This window comes from Hyperolius riggenbachi, chromosome 5 (genome assembly GCF_040937935.1).
Source record: "Hyperolius riggenbachi isolate aHypRig1 chromosome 5, aHypRig1.pri, whole genome shotgun sequence".
NCBI classification, from domain to species: domain Eukaryota; kingdom Metazoa; phylum Chordata; class Amphibia; order Anura; family Hyperoliidae; genus Hyperolius; species Hyperolius riggenbachi.
This window is the reverse complement of record NC_090650.1, coordinates 24,693,866-24,715,309: the sequence shown is the minus strand read 5'-3', so window position 1 is coordinate 24,715,309 and position 21,444 is coordinate 24,693,866. Positions and strand designations below refer to the sequence as shown.

Genomic DNA, 21,444 nt, shown 5'->3' with positions numbered 1-21,444 from the left:
GTTTACATGGTTACTCTGCAGAGTGGCAGCGCTTGGTTTGGCGTCGGGAATATTTCTGGTCCTCCTGCTCTTCTTCCTCTACCGGCTCCTGTGCCCGAAAAACTACGGACGGAACGGCCTATCCCACAACCGGCGGAAGAAGGGGGACCTGCCGTGTGACGATTACGGTTACTCTCCACCGGAAACTGAAATTGTGCCGCTAGTGCTGAGAGGTCATCTTATGGTGCGTAACGGTGGAGAAGGTGGAGCGGTTTACTGTCTGTGCCTCTACTGCCCCCCCATATCTCTCTCTCTACTTATCACTCCACACATTCTCATGTCGCTTTACCCCCTCTCTTATATGCCCCCCTTCTCCATTCATCATTCAGTCACAATAGCAGCGCCAACTGAGTCCAAACTTGTCAGATCCAGAACCTTAAATATAAGCAGACAGAAAGAGGGGATCCCTCATGGCAAGCAACGCCTTACCACAACACCCATGTGCTCAAAAAGGGTGGTGAATAGGCTGTCACCGATAGGAAAGGGAGATGACACACTCCCCCCATTTTCCCCTGCTCTCCATATCAATGTCTTTGCATACAGCGTATCATATCCCATAAGTCAGCGTCTAAAAGTATAGGGGATACAACTCCTTATAGTGTAAAACAGTTTAATAGAGTGCCCAAATGGCCCCAATTAAAATCCACGTACATAAAAGAAACTTGTAAAACAGCGCATCATAGTTACAATCTCGTCTGCAGCTCCGGTCGCCTCCTGCGCGTCCCCGGCTTGTCTCCTTACTCAGCAGCGTGCGTCTCCCTAAGCTCCGCCCTACGCGTTTCGTCACAGGTTGTGACTCATCAGGGGCTGGAGTACGCACGCTCCCTAGAACACTAAGTATGCAAAACCCCTCCCACCCCTGGCTACCCAGGCAACCAACTTGAGCACTGTTCGCAAACCTGGATCTCATATCTCTTGCATCCCTGCCAAGCATACAAGTTACATAGATCATATACACATAGGTAGAATCCATCTCGTCGGTACTCCTCATAATTTCCACCCCACCCTCTACAGATATAAACCATACAGATGAGAGTTATAATTTACTACAATGCATACTCATTACCCTCTTCTCCACTCATTCACCCCTTACCGCTCTCTGCCTTCTAACTTTTACTATTTAGCTCTTTCTCATCCCCCCCATCCCACCCATCTCTATCTAGTACAGAACACACTGCATGCAAACTGTTTTTGGAAGCTAACATCCTCAATTATGTTAATTTTGGTGCATCTGTTTTGAATGCAAGTTGTGTACACTGCCTATAATTGAGGCTCTGCACATCTATGCTGCAGTCATTCAGATACAGCCTGTTTTGGAAAGCGCTGCCACCTCTCCCTGCCTTTCTGTCTTCCATAATTCCGCTTTCCCTTTCTCTCACATTCCTCCACAACCCCTCCCATTCCTCCCTTCCATCTTTCTTACTCTTTCTCCTCCCCTTCTCCCTCTCTCTTTCATCTTTTCTCTCTCTCTCTCTCTCTCCTGTCATGTCTCGCCAGTGGTACGGTGCTCTCATGCTGTCTCTTTTCTCGCAGGACATTGAGTGTCTCGCCAGTGATGGGATGCTGTTGGTGAGCTGCTGTTTGGCCGGACAGATACGGGTTTGGGACGCCCAGACTGGAGATTGCCTGACGGTTATTCCCAAACCAGGGTGAGATGGTTATGGTTAAGGCACCACCAATGGGGGTTAAAGGTTAGCGTAGGGAGAGGTTAGGTCATAGTACTATAGCGGCTACAATTGTAATCGCTAGAGATTGAGGGTTAGGCACCACCAGGGGTGGGGTTAAGGGTTAGGCACCACCAGGGGTGGGGTTAAGGGTTAGGCACCACCAGGGGTGGGGTTAAAGGTTAAGCACCACCAAGGAGGGTTAACGGTTACAGTAGAGAGAGGTTAGGTCAGAGTAAAAATATAGGTAAAAATTACCCAAATTTTACGTAATTAATGTAGTAGAATATCTGTAACATTACCGATATTCCGTTACCGCTATCCTGCACCCTTTTAAACTTGCGGCTTTTTTCAATGTATGCCTTGTTGCAGCTGAATGTTCCTCTCCTCCCCCCGCAGGCTACGCAGAGAAAGCAGCGGGATCTTCGACTACCAGGACTCCTGGGAACACTTCTCTGACTGTAAATACAACCCCGAGGAGTCCTTGGAGAACGGTTACCTGCTGAAACGTCGTCTGACCCCCTCCCAGCCGCCCCTCTTCTACGACCAGCCTGACTTGTCCAGTCTGATTGACACGAACTTCTCGGAGCAGGCGAATCCGGAGGATGGTCAGCAGGTGGTTCGGGTGAAGCAGGAGGTGGACGCAGGCGGCTATGACTTTAGCAGTTTGGTTCAGCGTGCCTACGAGGAGCACGGGGCCTGCGGCGTGGCCAGTTATCCTCCTGTGTTCTCCCCGCCTCCGTACGGCCAGTGCCAAGTCATGTCGGGGCGGAGCAGATCTCCAGGGAGCCGCGGGGAGAGCAGCTGTTCATCCTTCAGGAGGAGAAGCTCGGCAGAAGAGCTTGCATTCTGTAACGGGACCTCCTCCCCCACCTGCAGCTGGACGGAAGAGTTTGACAGCGCGGTGTGGAGTCTGGGGCTGCAGGGGAACCTCATTGTGGCTGGCCGGAGTAATGGAAACCTGGAGGTAAGGATCGATCCCGGGCAACACGGTCATCAGGGATACTGAGATAGGGAGCAAATACTGATGGCTAAAGCCCAGTGTCCTCTGCTACAGACACTAGAGGTGCCATTTAACAGCGGATGATCATCTACAGTAAGGTGTGTGGACACCGCTACAACCCACAGGACCCTAAGACTGTGCACGACCAGGTCAGCAGGCCTACAAAAGTACAGGAAAAACGAAAGGTCCGCACCAGTCCAGGGTTCCAATCTTTATTAGGACATGTCCGTTAAAAGAAACATGGATATAGGCATCAGTTAGCTAGCATGTTTCGAGCCATTCAGGTCAGCTAACTGATGCCTGTATCCATGTTTCTTTTAACGGCTATGTCCTAATAAAGATTGGAACCCTGGACTGGTGCGGACCTTTCGTTTTTCCTGTACTTCGGATGGTCATCTAATGATAACTCATGAAAGCCATGATCACTTAAGAACCTGAACTGAAAATAAAGTCAAAATAACCATACACAGGTCATACTTACCTTCTGTGTAGTCTACTCCTCAATCTCTTTCTCCTCTCCTGCATCCTGTTTTTCCACTGTGATCAATTCTCCGTACTCCATTTTAAAAATGGCCATTACCCCATAATAGCTTCCTGGTCAGCACACTGTTTAAACTGTAATATCACCTGTTTGAGCCATAGGGAAACATGGACATTACCTTGCACATTCAGTTGTAACTGACAGCTGCTGATATATAACTGACAGCAACTGGTGTATTTCAGTTCTGACAAAATATTGTCAGAGCTGGAAGGGATCAATGTAAAAAGAAAGTAGTGAGCTTCTGAGAGGAACTGACGGTGAGGTAAGTACAGGCATGGGCAAACTTGGCCCTCCAGCTGTTAAGGAACTACATGTCCCACAATGCATTGCAGGAGTCTGACAGCCACAGTCATGACTCATAAAGGCAAATGCATTGTGGGACTTGTAGTTCCGTAACAGCTGGAGGGCCGAGTTTGCCCATGCCTGGGTTAGTATGTAATATTCATTTGCAGCTATGTCATGTGTTTGTTTTAAATAATTTTACTCGCTTCAGGTTCCCTTTAATGAACAAGCGACACCCATGCTAAACTAGAAAAAAACAAAACACATATGTAAGTAGATTATTACTAGTTCTACTTACATAACAGATGTATTGCACTGTCCATATTATGATCCTGTGAATTTTATAAAGAATCCTATTCTAGGCAGTGGCCATCTTGGTTACCTCTGACCTCTTGACATCATTTCCTCCCTCGCTATTTTTTTTAATTGTGTATTCGTTACCTGCCCTCCTCTCAGAGTCTTCAGACACTCCCACTGAGGTCTATACCAGTGCACTGTCTTATGTCATTCGAAGGAGGGGGAAATTAAGGGAAGAGGAGGAATACTGTATATTATAGATAAAAGACCCCCCAGCATGCAATTGTTTGGCAATGGCAATTAAAGGGCCAGTGCTCCTAATATATGTGATAACTCCAAACCATAAGAGCAGAAAAAGTTTTTAAAGTTTTGAATGCAGGATTAGCATCTTTATCACTTAATACACCCAGACCAGTAGCTGTTGAAATTTGATTTTTATGGTGACAATACCGCTTTAAACAGTAACTCTAGTAAAAATAACACAATGAATAAAATTGCTTATTCTGGATATTGTATTTCATTCTACGTCCCTGCTCCTCATTGCTCTCCAGCCTCAGTAGATGCGGGCCTTTGGAGGCGTGGCTTCCTGTAATGTCTATTGTGTCTCTGCAGGTGTGGGACGCCATCGAGGGAGTTCTGCGCTGCTCTCACAGCGATGGTCAGAGCGGGATAACCGCGCTCGTTCTGCTGAGTCACCGGTATGTATCTCTCTATTTACACTAATTGTGTCTCACTGGGGATTCTCCAGATAGCCTCTGGAATACAATTGATGGGGGTCTGGAGTACCTGTCATTCCTCCAGGGAGAGATAAAAACACACAGGAGAGATGCGGGAGCCCCTTATGGTGCAGTATCTTCTATTCTATATATATAATAGACTAAGTGCCTCAACCTTCAAACAAGAAGAAGAAGTACTTTGCATGAGAAAATTTATGCGTGCGCAAACACCAAGTTTAAGGCCTCTTTTCCACGGACTGTTGAGCTGTGTGCTCAGCAAGCAGTTACCAGGCAGCAGTGAGCAGATACCAGGCAGCAGCAAGCAGTTATCAGTCAGCAGTGAGCAGATACTAGGCAGCAACAAGCAGTTACCAGGCAGCAGCAAGCAGTTACCAGGCAGCAGTGAGCAGATACCAGGCAGCAACAAGCAGTTACCAGGCAGCAGCGAGCAGTTACCAGGCAGCAGCAAGCAGTTACCAGGCAGCAGCAAGCAGTTACCAGGCAGCAGTGAGCAGTTACCAGGCAGCAGTGAGCAGTTGTGAGAGTTTGAGAGCCATTTCACTGCCTATTCACAGTCCATGGAAAAGAGGCCTTACCCTAGCAAGTCTGACATTGCAAATCTGGCCTAATTGGCTATTCATGAGGCAATGCTCATGCAAATGCATGCACAAACCAATACCACAAAGCAGTCACCCAGTCTTAGTGCACACCAGAGCGGTTCGGCAGCGTTCTGCGATCCACTTGCGGCTGCGGATACGCTTGGGTAATGTATTTCAATGGGCTGGTGCACACCAGAGCGGGAGGCGTTTTGCTGAAACGCATACTCCCGAGGTGAGGCATTTTTTTTATTTCGGAGGCGTTTTTGCCTCCAATGCAAAGTATAGGAAAAACGCAAACCGCTCTGAAAAACGGCAGTTCAGAGCGGTTTTGCAGGCGTTTTTGTTACAGAAGCTGTTCAGTAACAGCTTTACTGTAACAATATATGAAATCTACTACACCAAAAACGCTTTACAAAACCGCAAAATGCTAGGTGAAATGCTACAGAAAAATAAGAAAAAGCGTTTCAAAATCTGCTAGCATTTTGCGGATCTGCTAGCAGTTTTTGGTGTGCTCCAGGCCTCCAGGAGCGCCACGGGGAGGATTCCCAATGCCCCCTTTTTATACAACTGGGGGGACCACAGGGTCCCAGGATCTCTCACTGCCTGGAAACCACAGCGGCACCCTGGAGGGGGAGGCTGGGTGGCGTGGACGACCCCCCCCCAAGTGTGGCCAGCGCCGGGGAGAGCGTCTGCACCCACCTCCCAATATTAAAAACAGGCACTTACCTTAACGTCCATTGCGTTCTGCTACATGCGCATTAATTTGGGGGCACCACATGAGAAAGGAGAGAAGCATGGGTCACCCCGAGCTTTAGAGCTCAGGGCTGGCTCACATACAGCACTCCAGAGGGGGGGGGGGGAGGACAGGCGCACTCACTCCAGGGTTCACACCACCGGAGCAAGCCATCCACCACCTGCCTCCAAAGGATACAAACTGCACAAAATGCTTTCCATGAGAAAATTAATGCGCATGTAGCAGAACCCAATGGACGTTAAGGTAAGTGGCTGTTTGTAATATTAGGAGGTGGGTGCGGACGGCTCTCCCCAGCGCTGGCCACGCTTGGGGGGGGGGGGGAGGGCGGCTGCAGTATTGGTTTTTTGACCCTGCATAGTTTGGCATGCGAAAGCAAATGCATATTTGCATGAGCATTGCCTCATGAATAGCCAATTAGGCCGGATTTGCAAAGCCAGACTTGCTAGGGTTAAACTTGGTGTTTGAGCACGCATACATTTTCTCATGGAAAGCCTACTTCTTCTTGCTTCAAGGTTGAGGCGCGTACTCCATTAGATAGATAGATGCGGCGTATGCTACGACGCGGGTTGGCTAGTGTAACATCATTCAGAAAGGAGAGAAAACAAGTAGGGTAGTCACAAAACCGAGTTGCAGACCGGCAACCATGGCTCATCGCTTGAAGGTGGTGGCACCAACCACCAAGAGAGGGTTGACTTGCTTTGGCTTGGTTAGATCGCACTACGAAAAAAAGTAATAGCAGGTGGGAAGATGCAAAACAAACAATTGCCCAAACTAAAAGCTGCCCCCCTCCCCCATTGGAGTTTAGAGGTGTAATACTGGGAGAGAAGCATCCTAAATGGTATGTAAAATGATTAAAAACCGTTTAAAAGGCAACAAAAAACTTACCCAAGACGAGGACTAATATACGATACAAAAATAATTTGAAAACACAATGCATTTTGCTGGCATCCACCAGCTTCCAGGTCAATAAAATGGTGTCTTAAAGTGACCCAGAGATGAATAAAACTCCTTTATTTTACTTACCCGGGACTTCCTCCAGCCCCAGAAGCACAGATGCGTCCCTCGGCGTCCTCCGTTAAGCCGCAATCTTTTCCGGCAAGCGACTGTGCAAGCAGAAGGCCCGGCTGACATCACTCAATCAGACTGAGCCATCTACCGGGATTTCATTGTGGCTACACGGAGGATTCCGGGCGGACCGCAGGCGGTACGCGTGATGACGGCGAGGGACGCATCCATGCTTATGGGGCTAGAGGAAGAAAAAAAAAAGGGGGTTTTATTCACCTCTGGGTCACTTTAAGGTAAGTGAATTGGCTTGGATCGTCTAACACTTAAATTCTCTTACCTTGAGACACTGTTTTACTGACCTGAGAAAGCAGGTGGATGCCTGCAAAATGCGCTTTCCAGTGGTTTTGAATAAATTGTTTTTGTATCTTTTATTGCCAAGCCCCCCCTCAACCCCCCACAATCTGATCAATCTGGATGGCAATGGCAGTCTAAACAATTAGCAGCTGAATGAAATGAAAAGTTGAAGTATTAACCCAAAGTTTTTTTGACTTTGACATACAGCCACTCAATGACTAAATTTGTGAGCTTTGGGGTCTTTGGCATCAATCATTTGAGAATGGAAGCTGTTTACATTTTCCCAATGAAATAAAGCAAACAAATTGATTGGCTGTTTGTGGCTCCGTCCCCTTGTCTGAATTTGAAACCCAGTTACCCAATGACCGCCTGTACCAGGTTTGAGGCCACTGGCATTAACAGTGCAAGAATGGCAGCAGTATGAATATTCCCGTTGAAAATCAATAGGTGAATTTTGATTGGCTGTTGCAAGCTCCATCCATTTTCCTGAATATAAATATGCAATGAGGTTTTCTGCCAGATAGATAAACATTGCTGCTTAATGTGGCTTTAGTACATCCAGCCTTCAGACTACCTGTGCAGGTAAGTACTTGCACTTACCCCGACAATGAGCCCAGTGGTCCCCGGACTTTGCTGTGCATCTCAAACGTGTCTGAAATGATAGGGTTGTGCAGGAAACAAGTTTCTACGGTGGCCTGATAGGGTCATGGGAAGCAGAATTGGCCTCCGGAGATCGGTGGGGCCTATCAGACTAATCTTTCCTTGCCTTTCAGGATTGTGACCGCCAGGCTGAACGGCTCTCTGGATTTCTTCTGTCTGGATTCTCACAAGTCCTCCAGCCAGTTACAGTTCAGAGGTGAGACTGTTTCCTGATTGTGTGAGGAAGATCCTGTCAGGAGATGATTGTTATTATGAGGAATCTCTATGCTGGTTGCAGCTACAGAACAATTTATCTGCAGTTTGTGTATTTTATGTTCCGAGTATGAGCAGATTTACCTCTCTCTCCCCTCCAGGTACCTCCACCCGCAGCGCCATTCCCAGCTCCCCGCTATACTCTAATGATGATGTCATACGATGTCATCTGACTCACACAGTGTCCTGCGCACACCAGAAGCCAATCACAGTGCTGAAAGCGGCGGCTGGGCGGTTAGTGACAGGAAGCCAGGACCACACCCTGAGAGTAAGTCTGATCACACCTGTGCCCAACCTGCATTCATGACCGTAAATGTTCACCAGAGTTCTCCAGACTCGTGTTTAACCTCTAGGCGATGGGCGTGAACACCAGGACCGCCTAACGCTGATCACCGTAAAGTCCTAGGGGTGTTTTGCAGGAGATCGCGTGTGCCGATGCAAGGGCATCTCCGCTTGGATGACGGCGCTCCACTCAGCCATCAGTCTCCCAGCGGCGATAGCTGCTAGGAGACTGTTAGACAGCGAAACCGCCGTCTATTTACACGGTACAGTGCTGCGATCTATGGCGGCGCTGTACTGGGGACAGCCATGTCACTCGGCTGTCTCCCTGGGAGACATAAGAGTAATCGGCTATCATAGGCTGATGCCTAATTCCAACTCGGCACACACGGTGATTGGGGGAAGGGGGGAGCATTGTAAAATTAAAAAGAAAAGGCAGAAATGTATTAAAAAATAAATAACAAGAATATTTGCAAAAAATAAACAAACATCCTGGGAGCCATCAAAGCCAATGAACAGAACAAAGCCCACCAACAGAGATCTCTGTTAGTAGGCAGAAAAGGGGGGATCACTTGTGTGCTGAGTTGGACTGCCCTGCAGCGAACCCTTAAAGCTGCAGTGGCCTAATTTATAAAAAAAATGGCAAGGTCTTTAGGGGCGTTTAAGCCCATGGTTCTTATTAAAGTGGACCTGAACAGGACAGAAGGAAAACATAGAGAAATACACCCTGTATACATTTAGAGAGTTTAGCCCGTCTAATTCCCCCTCACCTGTGACTAATCACAACTGTAATTTGATCCCTTAGCTGTGTCAGCTGACTGCCATGACAGAGAGGTAATTGGTAAACACAGGATGTTAACAATACGTCTGCTTCCATAAAAGCAGGAAGTAGACACACTGCAGATTTATTGCAGGATTTGCATCAGCTGTAACAAAGAAATGTTTTTCTGTAAATGTTATTATGTTGTTGCTTATCTTTTAGAGCAGAGAGGAAGTTTTGAGTTCAGGTCCGCTTTAATTTGATCTCCCCTATCTCTAGAAGTGTTTTTATATCAGAACGCTATGCTATGCTTCTCGGTTTATTTCTGAACAATTTCCCTTGAAATGTTATGATAATTGGGTAAGGTTCAAAAAAAGGTGTTAAGTATAAAATACTTCTGTTACTGGCGTGCTGGAAATGACGCATACACAATGGTCTCCTGTATACACACGGTGTATACACACAGGAAACGAGTACAATAATTTGGTAGATGGCGAGAGAGACCTCGATTGCCCATGTGTTTCTGGTTCAGTCCAATCACTGGTGTGCTTAGCTTATATACTGTGTTTTTCGGACTATAAGAAGCTCCTGACCATAAGACGCATCTAGATTTAGAGTAAAAAATAAGGGGGGAAAATATACATACTAAACCTGGTGCATCCATGGTGAAGGGGCATCTTGTGGACAGGGCCGGTTCAAGTGCCTATTGGCCCTATGGCAAAATTAGCCTGGGGGCCCCCCAACAGGCACCCCCCCCCCCCAACCAAAAAGCGTCATTAGGGGCCCTTTGTTGCAGCAAAATTTTCCTCCTGGGCCCCTGAGCTGGCTGCTGACCCTACCCCAATCACCTCCCAACTTAACTGTGCTCCCTAGGACCTCTGCAGTGTCTATGTCAGCGCAGTGTCTCACCTGCCCGCCAGCACAGATGAGACGCTACTCTGCCAAAGACTCTGCAGAGTCCCTGGGGAGCAACAGTTAAGATGGGGGAGGGACTCCTTGGGGGGCCATACAGGCTCTGGGGCAATTGCCCATTTTTTCCTATGGTAGCTCCGGCCCTGCTTGTGGATTATGCCCCCTTTGTACCTCATGTCTTCTTGTACCTCTTGTGTCCCCCCTGTGTCCTCTGCTTGTCCCCCTATGTCTTCCTCTGCATGGGCACAGTACATTGTGGCGGGTTGGAGCTTGGTATTGACAGGCGTTCACAAGTCAGGAACTCTCTGCATTTGGACTATAAGACGCAGTTATTGTTTTCCCCACTTTTGGGGAGAAAAAGTGAGTCTTATAGTCCAAAAAATACAGTATATGCAGTACCCAGAGGAGCAATCTATTTATCCTAAATTGTAGTTATATTAATATAACCCGTAAACTTTACTGGATAGGTGAGCTCACGCTAAGACCCAATGCATAACCCAACTTGTTTTATGGACCTGTTTTGATTAACCACTTCTGTGCCAGGGGGGTATTTTTCTGATCGGTGCTGCGTGGGCTCTCCAGCCCGCAGCACCGATCAGACAGCAGCCATCAGACAGCAGCGATCAGACTTCCCCCCTTTTTTCCCCACTAGGGGGATGTCCTGCTGGGGGGGTCTGATCGCCGCCGGCTGCTTGGGGGGGGGGGGGGGGCTCTTCAAAGCTCCTCTCCGCAGCGCTTCCTGGCCTCCTTCCCTCTTCCTCCCCCTGTGAGAGGCGCAGGACGGATTTCCGTCCTGCGCCTGATGGGATAGGCTTTAGCCTATCAGATGCCGGCGATCCCCGGCCAATCAGAGGCCGGGGATCGCCGATCTCCTCTAGGGAGCTGCTGCGCAGCAGCGCCGTATATATGCAAACACCGGGGAAGATCTTCCCCACGTGTTTACATTTACCCTGCGAGCCGCGATCGGCGGCTCGCAGGGTGTTCACGGAGACACCCTCCGTGAACTGACATGGAACGCCATGGAATCCACTTCAGGATTCAGGGGCGTACTTAAGCGTACGCAGAATCCTGAAGTGGTTAAAATGTGTTGTTGACTAACAAATGACATTGCTAAAATCTATGTGAAGATGAGCTATGCTGTGGACGGATCAATTTAACCATTTCAGCCCGCGGGGATTTTTCACCTTATGCGTCAGAGCAATTTTCACCTCCCATTCATTCGCTAATAACTTAATCACTACTTATCACAATTTATTGATCTATATCTTGTTTTTTACACCACTAATTAGGCTTTCTTTGGGTGGTACATTTTGCTAAATGCATTTTAACAGGAATATTAAGAAAAAAAATAAAAAAAAAAAAACATTTATTTCTCAGTTTTCGGCCATTATAGCTTTAAAATAATACATGCTACCATAATTAAAACCGATGTATTTTATTTGCCCGTTTGTCTCGGTTATTACACCATTTAAATTATGTCCCTATCACAATGTATGGTGCCAATATTTTATTTGGAAATAAAGGTGCATTGTTTCCGTTTTGCGTCCATCACTATTTACAAGCTTATAATTTGAAAATTGTTCGTAGTATACCCCCTTCACATGCATATTTAAAAAGTTCAGACCCTTAGGTAACTATTTATGTTTATTTTGTTTGTTTTTTTATTTTCATTTTTTCATTAAAAACATTTTTTTGGTAATTTTTTTGGTGTTGGGAAATAAACAGTTCATTTTTAATTTTATAATATGTGTAAATTGGCATGAAAATGTATGTAGATGTAGTTTTACTATTTGGCCACCTTGAGTTTTTTTTTCTCTTTGTGCTTCTCGCTAACCGGAAGCACAAAGAGGACCAAATGTTTTTGTTTAGTTTTTTTAGAAAAACTGCGGTCTCTCGTAAGAAACCGTAGGTTTTTCTGCCTGCAACTTAGATCGGTTAACGGGAACCATGTTCCCGTTCACTGATCCCAGGGCTACCGGAGGACAGCACGGGGGCGCGCCCGCGATCGCACGTAGAAGCGCGCCTCTGCATCAGAGCAGCCGCCTGGACGTGAGGATGACGTCCGGGCGGCGGAAATGGTTAAACCCGGGTGGGACATGATTGGTCTATTTTCAAGCTGCATATATTTGCATAAAAATGTACTTACATTTGCATAAACTCTGAAATATTTGCATCTCATTGATCATCACGAGTTTTGTTGTAAACGGTGAGCCTGATTGATAAATTAATTTTTTCTGGTTAAAAAAAATTAAGTATAAAATAAAATTTGGAATTTATCCATTTTAGACATATTTGTTAGTTGAGTATATTGGTGGTGGTGTGATGTGTGGGGACGGGAAGGTGTAACCGTGTTTTTTGCGTTTCTAGGTGTACCGGCTGGATGACGCGTGCTGGTTGTTTACTTTACAAGGACACTCAGGAGGCATTACCGCCATCTATATAGACGAGGTGAGATGCTGGAACCCAGCCATAGGCCAACGGGATGACCAGTGGCGTAGCTAGAGATCATAAGGCCCCATAGCAATTCTTTCATGGGGCCATAAGATGCACCTGTCCCTACCCTATGGATATGAGTTAACTGGGCAATTTACATCCTCATGGGATCTACACTGTATATACTCCATGGACACTTAGACAAATTCATAGGGTGGAGGAACACAAGAAGGCTAATGGTGAACAGGCCCCCTCTGCTCTAAGGCCACAAAGCAGCTGCCATGGCTATTGTTACACCCCTGGGGATGACACCGCTGAAGCTACAAAGACGCCTCTAAGTGGTGGGGGTGGTAAAAGTGATGTATTGTTACTCTTTAAAGGGGAACTGAAGAGAGAGGTATATGGAGGCTGACATATTTATTTCCTTTTAAGCAATACCAGTTGCCTGGCAGCCCTGCTGATCCTCTGTCTCTAATACTATTAGCCATAGCCCCTGAACAAGCATGCAGCAGATCAGGTGTTTCTGACTTTAAAGTCAGATCTGGCAAGACTAGCTGCATGCTTGTTTCTGGTGTTATTCAGATACTTCTGCAGAGAAATAGACCAGCAGGGCTGCCAGGCAACTGGTGTTGATTAAAAGGAAATAAATATGGCAGCCTCCGTATACCTCTTACTTCAGTTCCCCTTTAACTGGTTCCGGACCGCGTTAATTGAAATCTACGTCCTGTTAAGGATCTGTTAACCCTGCCAGAGCGTAGATTTCAATCAGCCTGTCGTGCGCTGCCACACATCGCGCGGCTCTCTCATCTCTGAAGCCCACTGGCTCTGCTTTATTTACCATACAGGCTATCTGCACTGTCATGCTGAATAACCCGCTTTGGGTACTCGTTATACCTTACAATAATTCCAATACATTACAATAATTCCAAAACAAAGCATCCGGGTGTGGCCAAACCTCCGCTCCCATCATGCAACAGGTGTGCCCTGAGTTCTCCTCTGTGTAAGTTGGGCACAATGTTGTGGGAGGGGATACAGACAGCTTTGTATAGGGGGTCTTACCTGAAGAGCAATGTGCTCTGTTCTAGCTCTGCAAGGAGAGTAGCTAATGGGGATAACCAGGTTCTGTCTGTCAATGTCCTGGAGATCAGAATTATTAAATCAGTGATGAACTCACAATAGCTTGAACTTCAACTAAACACACTATTTTTGACTTTTGAGGAGGATAAATTCTAACTTTTTTTTATAAATGTATTTAAAACTGGCCAAGGAGATGAACAACATTAATTAGTGACTGACTATAAGATTTTTAGAGGGGCCAATTACAGAATAGTGACCCTCAACCAAAAGGAATCCTACATGTTTCACCTCCTAAAATTGTGGGCTTTGTCAGAGTTGAGATAAGGTGCAAGCTGAAAGTGCATTATAAAAAAAATATTAACAATATACTGGTACAGTATAATCTTTTTATAGTGAACTCCAAGGGACCAGGAAAAGCGGTTTACTATATCAGAAATAATTGCCCATCATGCCCTGGTACATTATCTGCTGCAAAAGACCAAGCCTGCCCTCCCATTGGAGGTACAGTACAAGCACTTGTCCTAGAAATGGCCCAGCATGCCCTGGTACTGTCTCTGCTGCAAAGGAGCAGCTCTGTCCTCCCATTGGAGGTACAGTACAAGCACTTGCACATTTGGTGGACTATAACGTTAAGTATACCTTAGGGCTGCGCAAATTGCTGGTACAGTATCCAGGGCACCTTAAACATTGCAGGTGTCACTGAATAGACAGCAACTCGCTTTCCTGTGAGTGGCTCCGATACCTCTGCGGGCGGGACTTGCAGCACGTGTCCTGCAAAACTTTCTGCCCCCACTTGAGCCAATCATGAAGCCTCTCTTCAAAATGCAGCCAATCATAATAAGCCACTTGCATCTTGAATGTACCGGGGCCATTCTTCTTGTCCTACAAATGTTATCAGGCATTTGCTAACTTGCAACCAGCCTGGAGATAGCAGCAGACCATGGGTTTCACATATGACGCATGCACCGCCCACTGACATATGACGCATGCACCGCCCACTGACATGACGCATGCACCGCCCACTGTTTACTATATCCAGAGTAGCGGCCAAAAAACATATTTACTATAACAGAAGTTTTATTATATCAGAGTTTACTATACCAGGCATTGTTCCTGTAGACCTATAATGAAGATTGGTCTGCACCTGGAGAGATAGTTGCTCAAATGTTTACTATATCAGAGTTTTTATTATAACGAGATTATATTGTATATACAATTCAGTTACTTAGTAATCTCTGGCCTTTATGCTTTTTTATGCAATTATAATAAAACTTTTATTTTAATTCATCTTCCTCAAAGGTCAAAATCAATGTGTTTTGTTAAATCAGTAGTCTGGTGGTTTACATGTTATCTGGAAGGGAATGCTGCTGTACAAATGCACTCACTGATCATTTACAAACATTTATCTCCTGCAGACCATGGTCCTGGCCAGCGGGGGGCAGGACGGAGCCATCTGTCTTTGGGATGTCCTGACAGGAAGTCGAGTCGGTCACATGCATGGGCACCGGGGTGACATCACTTCCTTGATCTGTACGGCGTCATACGTAATCAGCAGCGGCCTTGATGATGTCATCAGCATCTGGGATCGGAGTTCTGGCATCCGACTATACTCCATACAGCAGGTGAGCCAAGCCAGGAAGAGATCACAGTTATCAGTGTGTGAGGAGGTAGACAGGGACTCTTAACTGGCCATTTTTGCCCTGCAGAGTAAGGCCTGGGACACACTTAAAGTGGTTTAAAACCCTGTTATAATATTCAAAAAAACATGTTTTCCTACTTTTTATATGCCATACGGTTACCATATTTGCATTTGTGCATAAGTATTATTATTCATTTAGAAGTTATAATTTCCCAAAAGTACTGTTTGCTTTGTGAGCTGACTTTGCATTTTATTAATAACTGGTTTTATTCATTCATTCATTCAGGCAGACACGCTTTGACTCTCTTTCTGTGTGGAGCTGCTTCTCCACAGTCAGTGAATGTGTCACATTCCTCACTTGATACAATTATGTAAACACAAGATAACATTATCTAAAGTTCGGATGCATCCACATTTCACTGCACTGAACTTTTAAGCTCTGTGTGTAACCCTTCCAATGCTGGTCTAGTAAAAAAAAAAATGCTGGTTGTATATAATATGCTGTAAATAATGTTTTAGAGCAAAGATGAAATGCAGAGTTATAGTGCTTTGGAATCACTGGCAGTTCCAAAAACACTTGGCTAATGTTAGTCAATGCAAGTGATTCCACTGCCGCGATTGGGATTTCCTCAACTTGCAATCACGGGTCCAGCAGCATTTTTGCGATTTTCCCTCTGCGATCCACAGCCGGTAAATAGTGATCACTCCTGGAAATCATGCTGAAAAAATTGTGGCGATTTCCAAAAACTCCACTGGGTTCCCGGTCTAAGAGAAAACCCCACAGCCAAATAGCCAGACGCAAGTGAAATATGCATGAGCTGATGTACCTACTAAAATGTGTTCTGATGTGACACCACTGTCAGTACCATGAGTTTATCCCTGGGAAAAAGAAAGCTCTGACTCCCATAGAGTCTCCCCGGCCCTCTCTCAATCTCGTCCTACTGCTGTGCACCCAACACCCCCCCTTAAAGGATACCTGAGGTGACATGATGAGATAGACATGGGTATGTACAGTGCCTAGCACACAAATAACTGTGTTGTGTTCCTTTTTTTTTCTTTCTCTGCCTGAAAGCGTTAAACATCAGGTCTGTAAGTGGCTGTTCCTGTCTGAGTCAGGACTGGGTCAGACTACAGTGTGACCCTCACTGATAAGAAATTACAACTATAAAACACTTTCCTAGCAGAAAATGACTTCTGAAAGCACTAAAGAGATAAAAAGGGTCAATAGGTCATAGATTTTAGGTCTGGCATACTTCAATGAATATGTCATTGAGCAAAAACCATAAAACAGTAAAAACTTAAAAAGTAGATTTAAATATAAAATAAAACGGTGGAATATCTTAAAAAAAAATTTAGGAGGATAGATACAGTTGTTAATTTCATTAGTTTATTTTCACCTCGGGTGTCCCCCTCGCGCGAGCGGCTGCTTCCTGATTAATTAGCCTGCAGCCGGCGACGCGGATGTGCGTCGCTGGTCCTGCAGCTGCCACTTTGCCGACGCGCGTTATGAGTGCGCGGTCGGCGCACTCATAACGCGCGTCGGCAAAGTGGCAGCTGCAGGACCAGCGACGCACATCCGCGTCGCCGGCTGCAGGCTAATTAATCAGGAAGCAGCCGCTCGCGCGAGGGGGCTCCGTGAATAGCCTGCGGGCCGCCGATCGCGGCTCGCAGGCTAAATGTAAGCACAAGCGGAAATAATCTGCTTTGTTTACATTTGTACAACGCTGCTAACAGTAGCAGCATTGTACCAGATCAGCGATCCCCGGCCAATCAGCGCCCAGCGATCGCAGCGATCGCTGTCACATGACAGGCAGGAGACTGTTAGAGGCTGCACAGGACAGATCCGTTCCTGTGCAGCCTCCGATCTCCGGGGCAGGGAGGGAGGAGAGGGAGAGGGGGAATCCTGCGGTGGAGGGGGCTTTGAGGTGCCCCCCCCCCTGCCAGCCACACGCAGGCAGGAGCGATCAGACCCCCCAGCACATCATCCCCCTAGTGGGGAAAAAAGGGGGGCGATCTGGTCGCTCTGCCTGGTATTTGCTCTGTGCTGGGGGCTGCACAGCCCACCCAGCACAGATCTCAGAAATCAGCGCTGGTCCTTAAGGGGGGGTAAAGGCTGAGTCCTGAAGTGGTTAAATACTTCCGAGGATGAGCGCATCCATACTGCGCATGCGCGTCTTCAGAAGCACCGGGGCCCTGCTTGTTGGTGGCTTGAAGGGCCTTTTATTGATAAGAAGTGAAATATCACCTGGGGAAAACGTAGTAGAAAAAGTGAATTGAATTGAGCCCATTGTCTTCAAAGACAACCCCATTCTCCTATAAGCCATAATGCCGATAATCTGATTTTCTAGCAATTCCACCGGATAGTTAGATAGAGTTGCTGAAACTTCTACAATTTTCAAAATGCAAAAATATTTGCCCAAACCAATGACACTTTTTTTGAGAACAAAATTACTTACCTGGAGCTTCCTTCAGCCGTTGGCTGCCTCGCTGTCCTTCCAGAATGTTCAGAATCTTCCTCTGGCCGGCTGGGTCTCTTCCTCCAGCTCAGCTGTACTGCGCATGCACAGCCGTGCTCCCGTTCCCGGGAGAGTTCTGTGTTTGCGATGGGGGTGCGCGGCCGGGCTGCACATGTGCAGTATGCCCAGACTAGAGGAAGAAGAGACGGGGTCGACCAGCTGAGGATCTGAACGTTTCGTGATAAAGGGGATGGAGGCAATGGCCTAAAGGAAAGGGGGGGGGGGGTGTGAAGGAGGCCCCAGGTGAGTATGAATACTTTTATTTTTTTTAATCTCAAGTACACTTGCAGTGGAGGTTGTACATCATTTTCATCACTCATTCTGTACCGGTCACCACCATGCATGTCACACCTGATGTGATCATTATACACATCAAATGACTTGTCTACTTGTCTCTGTGCAGGACTTGGGCTGCGGATCGAGCTTAGGTCTCATCTCTGATAACCTGCTGGTGACGGGCGGCCTGGGCTGCGTGTCCTTCTGGGATATCGGCTACGGCGATCTTCTGCAGACCGTCTACCTGGGGAAGTGTGAGGAGGCTCAGCCGGCCCGGCAGATCCTGGTTCTGGACAATGCGGCGATCGTCTGTGACTTTGGCAGCGAGCTCAGTCTGGTCTACGTCCCATCGGTTCTGGAGAAGTTGGACTGAGCGACAGCCACGAACAATGCTGCAAACTTAGCTCCCACCCGTGCAGTGACGACTGGATTAACCAATTAGGGAACGAGGGGCGGCGACTTTATCTCTGTAGAGTCCTTACTGTACTTCCAATGGAATCGTACAATATTCCGCTCCCGGACTTCCAAGTACGGCACCAACCTGTCTCACATCCCTCTCTTTCCTGATAAAAGTTTATTTTTCTGATGGAGGCAGGTTTGTGGTGACCAGGGAAGAGGCGACGGCTGGAACCATCCCCGATGAATCAGCAGCGGAATTATACAAGATGTCCTTCGCGCTGAATGTCCCAGACTCGTACCGCCAGTTCTGTACTTTATTACCACGTCCTGTGTCACTGATATTTAGCATGTCTAGCGGGTGTCTGTTCATGTAACGGGCACCAGGGCCCTCTTGGCCAGGGTCAGGGGCGCAAATTGGCAGTGGGAGGGGCGTGACACTATCACAAGGAAGCACTTGAATGATGAGTAGAAATGATCTTGAAAGAGACGTTGCTGCACTATGTAATGATACCAAGTATCTCAATTCAATCCACAATATTTGGCGGCCGGAGACGTTATGTTGAGCCGCAGTCGTCTGGCGAATGGATACCCGGCGACAAGATTCAGGGAACGGTAATGCTCTCTCCCTTTCCATACAGATGCTAAGCCTCTTGTCACCTCTCCCAGGAGGAGGAGACTTACTATCTGGCTAGCTTGAGTAACATGAACTGTCCAGCGGCCATTTTGTATCATGCACCTAAAACTGTGGTTTTACATACCTGGGGAGTCACAAGCAGGACCCCAGATACCCCCTTGTTACAGCAGTCTCAGAGTCCAGGAAACGCTCTAGTGTGTTGGGGGCTTAGCCGCTGGGATGGGGGTGGTTGAAGGGCTCTTGTGTCTAGCAGAAGTCTGTATTATATGGGATGTTTGCATGGATCCAGTTGATCTACAAGTGCACAGAAACCTTTTCTGAGTCCTGCCGGCCTCCCTAGGTGTCCGTTCTTCTCATTCACCGATTGGCCACTTGGTATGTTCTTTGACGTGACACGCCTCCTGAGGCGTCCGAGAGGAATCGCCGCCGGGAGATTTGGGCGCAGAATACAGCAGATATACGGCTTATCCTGCTCCTGCACAAGTCCCTGCGGCGTTAATTACTATTCCCCCTTCAGGTTGACGTGGATAGTGGGGAATGATGTAATTTGGTTTCCAGCTGTCGCTGGTGGCCGAATTACAGTGTTTTAAAAGTAACTTCAGCTCCTTCTTCTGACGGCACCGAAGTTACTCACTGTGCGCTGCTATAACCGTGATTCCTATTACAGCCTATGGTGGCGCCGGCTGCACCCAAATCTCCTGCGCTATAATCCATGTGCTTGCTCCTGTAGGCTGTGCCTCTGAGAGGAGGGGCTACACTGCTGTGAGCACCGCCCCTGAACATGATTATGCCAATAATGATTGATATTTAATAATATATTTGCTGCTGTTTGCTATCTGCAGATGCACTGGAGTCACCAGCTCTGCTCCCTTTCCGGTGCTGGACTCCTCCATCGTTCAGGAGTCCAATACGCTGCCTGCAAAAGCTCGTGTGAACCAGCCCCAAGGCTGGGAGGGGTTGGAGATGGCAGCGGGAAGGGGTGGAGCTACTGTGATCACATGACAACAAACATATACAACAAAATGTGTACTTATTCCAAAATTCCAGCATGTCTCAAGAATGGGGAACTCTCCTGGGCTTTTCTGCAGAAATATCCTGTCCATCTGCTTCAAAGCTACCATCAAACAGGAATTAGCATGCACAGTAAATAAGCCAGACCTGGAGCAGCCTAAAAATCTGTGGAAAGCTGAGAGCCAATTACAGTAGCAGGGAGTTGAGCATTCTACAGAGTACTGCTGCAAGGAAGCAGCCTTTGTCTTTTTAAGGGATAGTGTTCTTTATATTGAAAGCAGGCCTTAGGTGGAAAGGACACTTTTAAAAACATTTCACCTTCTTAAAGGGAACCCAAGGTGAGAGGGATACGGAGGCTGACATGTTTATTTCATTTTTAAATAATGCAGATTGCCTGGCTGTCCTGCCTATCCTCTGCCTCTAATACTGTAAGCCGTAGACCCTGAACAAGCATGCAGCAGATCAGGTGTTTTTGACAAAATTAGCTGCATGCTTGTGTCAGGGGTGTGATTTAGACCCTACTGCCCAGAAAGATCCGCAGGACTGCCAGGCAACTGGTATTGTTTAAAAGGTAATACATCTGGCATTCTACATATCCCTCTCTCCTTGGATTCCATTTAAAACAGAAGATATTTTCAAATCAGACAAACTTGTACTTTGGAATTCCTTTGGAGGTAGATTCACAAACGGTGCTAATCTTGAGAGGATCCAGCAGGAGACCTCACAGGGTAATTCCGCTACCATGACTGGGCGGTACCCTGTCAGACTTTAAAGGACCTCTGTCGCAAAAATCATAAAATTTAAAATATATGTAAACATATACAATTAAGAAGTATGTTTCTTACAAAGTAAATTGAGCCATAAATTACTTTTCTCCCATGTTGCTGTCACTTACAGTAGGTAGTAGAGATCTGACAGAACTGACAGTTTTTTTGACTAGCCCATCTCCTCATGGGGGGGGGGTCACAGGGATTTTTTTTCCCCAAAATGCTCTTAGTGAATGGCAGTTGCTCTGTCCAACTGCCAAAAAAGTGTGCAGCGAACAGGGAGGCTGGCCAGCATCTTTGTATAAATCCTTTTCAGGGAGTGTCTTTATAAAGAATAAAGGCCATGCTGAGAATCCCCTATGAAGAGATGGACTAGTCCAAAATCTGTCGGTTCTGTCAGATTTCTACTACCTACTGTGAGTGACAGCAACATAAGAGAAACATAACTTGTGGCTCATTTTACTCAGGAAGAAATGTAATTCTTATTTGATTGTGTTTACATGTATTTTAAGTTTTACGATTTTCGCAATAGTGGTCCTTTCAATAGACCAGCACCCACTAAAGTGCGGAAGGCA

At 46.8% G+C, this 21,444-nt stretch overlaps 1 protein-coding gene across 2 annotated transcripts in view; it reads left to right on the top strand.

The window, feature by feature from the left end:
* The window catches only part of SCAP (SREBF chaperone), a 113,268-nt gene extending 92,312 nt beyond the window's left edge, over positions 1-20,956 (top strand). For both annotated transcript variants that reach the window (XM_068235191.1, XM_068235192.1), the window contains exons 15-23: positions 22-223; positions 1,573-1,688; positions 2,103-2,670; positions 4,439-4,524; positions 8,028-8,110; positions 8,268-8,434; positions 12,485-12,565; positions 15,043-15,249; positions 18,186-20,956. In XM_068235191.1, coding sequence (XP_068091292.1) covers positions 22-223; positions 1,573-1,688; positions 2,103-2,670; positions 4,439-4,524; positions 8,028-8,110; positions 8,268-8,434; positions 12,485-12,565; positions 15,043-15,249; positions 18,186-18,431 — 1,756 coding nt within the window. In that variant the 3' untranslated portion in view covers positions 18,432-20,956. The remainder of the gene's footprint in view (positions 1-21; positions 224-1,572; positions 1,689-2,102; positions 2,671-4,438; positions 4,525-8,027; positions 8,111-8,267; positions 8,435-12,484; positions 12,566-15,042; positions 15,250-18,185) is intronic.
* The last annotated feature ends 488 nt before the right edge of the window (positions 20,957-21,444 follow it).